Source organism: Cannabis sativa, chromosome 4, assembly GCF_029168945.1.
Source record: "Cannabis sativa cultivar Pink pepper isolate KNU-18-1 chromosome 4, ASM2916894v1, whole genome shotgun sequence".
In the NCBI taxonomy this organism is placed as follows: domain Eukaryota; kingdom Viridiplantae; phylum Streptophyta; class Magnoliopsida; order Rosales; family Cannabaceae; genus Cannabis; species Cannabis sativa.
The window spans coordinates 61,929,211-61,931,710 of NC_083604.1; the positions used below are offsets into that span (position 1 = coordinate 61,929,211).

At 31.4% G+C, this 2,500-nt stretch overlaps 1 protein-coding gene, 3 non-coding genes and 1 pseudogene across 4 annotated transcripts; 2 read left to right on the forward strand and 3 right to left on the reverse strand.

Annotated features, from left to right (window-relative positions):
• Positions 1-541: 541 nt before the first annotated feature.
• Positions 542-2,186, reverse strand: LOC133037044 (uncharacterized). Its single transcript, XM_061113850.1, is given in 2 exon segments — positions 542-1,717; positions 2,143-2,186. Coding segments are annotated over 2 exon segments (141 nt in total). The 3' UTR covers positions 542-1,620.
• TRNAD-GUC (transfer RNA aspartic acid (anticodon GUC)) lies at positions 1,064-1,137 on the reverse strand. Its single transcript has one exon. It is a non-coding gene; the product is annotated as a tRNA-Asp (tRNA).
• TRNAY-GUA (transfer RNA tyrosine (anticodon GUA)) lies at positions 1,480-1,563 on the reverse strand. Its single transcript has one exon. It is a non-coding gene; the product is annotated as a tRNA-Tyr (tRNA).
• LOC133037470 (photosystem II CP43 reaction center protein-like) overlaps positions 1,855-2,500 on the forward strand; it is a 5,196-nt pseudogene continuing 4,550 nt past the window's right edge.
• Positions 2,324-2,395, forward strand: TRNAT-GGU (transfer RNA threonine (anticodon GGU)). Its single transcript has one exon. It is a non-coding gene; the product is annotated as a tRNA-Thr (tRNA).

Here is a 2,500-nt window from a genome sequence, read left to right on the forward strand (position 1 = left end):
AGGAATTAGAATCGTAGGAGTAAGAGCAGTCTTGCGGCCATTTCAGATTGATTGGAATCAAGACAAATCAAATAGCTGAAGCAAAGACAAAGAAATAGAATTGAAACATACTACTATCTACATTATATATGGAATTGATATCTATTCTAGAGATATAAAGATAATAATGTCGATTGATATATATTAAATTAATATATATATTAAATTAATCTCTATCTTCATAGAGCAAACTTTATAGAGTACAATAACAATACTAGTATAGTATGGTAGAAAAATATTTTTTCTACCATACTAGATAGTATCTCATAGAATACTGCTAATTCTAGTTCCCTCATTTCATTTAAAACACGAAATTGAAATCCTTTTTATTGTATTTCTTCTCTTCAATCATTGATAAGAACTAAAAATTCACAAGTTTAATTCAAATTAATCACTTTGACTTACTGTTTTTACGTATATTATAAGTAAAAAAGCAGTAGGAACTAGAATGAACAGTGCAGTAGCAATAAATGCGAGAATATTTACTTCCATAATTTCATCGTTTCTTTTTTCTTTAATTCGAAATAACTCGGGATTTAATCCCATAGAGATGATAAATATTTTGTGTGTAAATTCAACGGGATGAATTACATTTCGATGTAATCAAATCGGATCAATATCATGAATAACAATATCTGACAAATCGATTCATCGTCAAGAATTGAATAGTATAACATAGGAGGATCTTTTATCCATACCGAATTCAAAAGTAAATTCCTGATACAATTACGATCAAAAATTACTTTGCTCTCTTGTTATTTCTATTTTTCATTCTTTTCCACCCGTTCTTTTCTATAACCTATCGCCCTCTTTGTACAATCAAAAGATGAAGTATCATCTAATCACCTTTACACTTACATTGGTTGTAAACAAACCCAAACAAACAATAGAAGAAATTAAAAAAATAAAAAGAAAAGGTATTCCTGTTGGGAATTAAATGGGAATTAAATCCTCCTGTTTGTACTCCCTTTCACAAAAAATGGAAGGATTTATTGCTCTATTTTTTTATTGGATTTGGATCTATCGGGACTGACGGGGCTCGAACCCGCAGCTTCCGCCTTGACAGGGCGGTGCTCTGACCAATTGAACTACAATCCCCAGGAAATAACATAATAAAATGTACAGTCTACAATATATATTTTTATGATTTCATTCTTTCAATGAAAAATTTTTTCTTTCCTTTTTTCCTTAGACTTTACATTTCCAGATCTTGATAGGAATCTAGATCATTAGCAAGATTAGCAAGATAAGATCAAAACTTGTTGAAAAAAAAAGAAATAAAGAAATAGAGTAAATAAAATAGAGTAAATAAATAGCGATAACGGTAAGGATAAGATATATCAGAATAGAAAAATTTTCTATTTGATTTTTTCGATTGGTATCGAGCATTTATGGAGAAGAACAAATGATTTATCATTTCATGGCAGATCGGCGAATTATTGGGCCGAGCTGGATTTGAACCAGCGTAGACATATTGCCAACGAATTTACAGTCCGTCCCCATTAACCGCTCGGGCATCGACCCGGGAAGAATCAATCCAGGCTTAGTGATAATCCACGATCAACTTCCTTTCGTAGTACCCTACCCCCAGGGGAAGTCGAATCCCCGCTGCCTCCTTGAAAGAGAGATGTCCTAAACCGCTAGACGATGGGGGCATACTTGCCCGACCGCCATGATACTATGATCATAGTATGAATAGTTTTTTGAAATTGTCAATATAATGGAAGCGTATGGCTCAATGCAAAGGATCTTTCTTCACGATTATATAGAATTTTTGATTATTTCTATTCATGACTCGTTCATTTTCATCGACATTCTATAATTCCATAACTAAATATATTTTCTTTATTTTTCTTAAATTTAAAAAATTTTTTCTCTAAAAATTAATAATTTTGTATTGGGGGACAAGCCAAATCGCTTTATTAATGATTCGAGGAAATATTTTTGATCTAGGTTGAAGTAGGTACATGTATCAATCAAATGAATTTCGTTATGATGTCAATTAGGATAGGATCTGGCTTCAAACAATTCATTGCATTGATATTTATCAAATCCAATATCAATAAACTTTTTTTTACTTCTCATTTATACTTTAAAGTATACCCTATACTGATTACGTAACTGATTATGTAAATCAAATTGCGCATTCCTGAGTGAACCGCTATATATTGAAAATATATTATAACGTATACGATGTATTTATATACATATAATATATAATATGGATATACACTTAAACAAGGACATAGTGACTAGTGGCTTATTCAGGAATTGAATCAAACAGGCCCTTTTAACTCAGTGGTAGAGTAACGCCATGGTAAGGCGTAAGTCATCGGTTCAAATCCGATAAGGGGCTTTGGTTTTTTCATAAAACTCCCGTGGGAGTATTCATAGTTGAAGGAAGAATAGAGATATTGTTGATATTTGAAATAAAATAAAAAAGTAGCAAACAATATTTCTA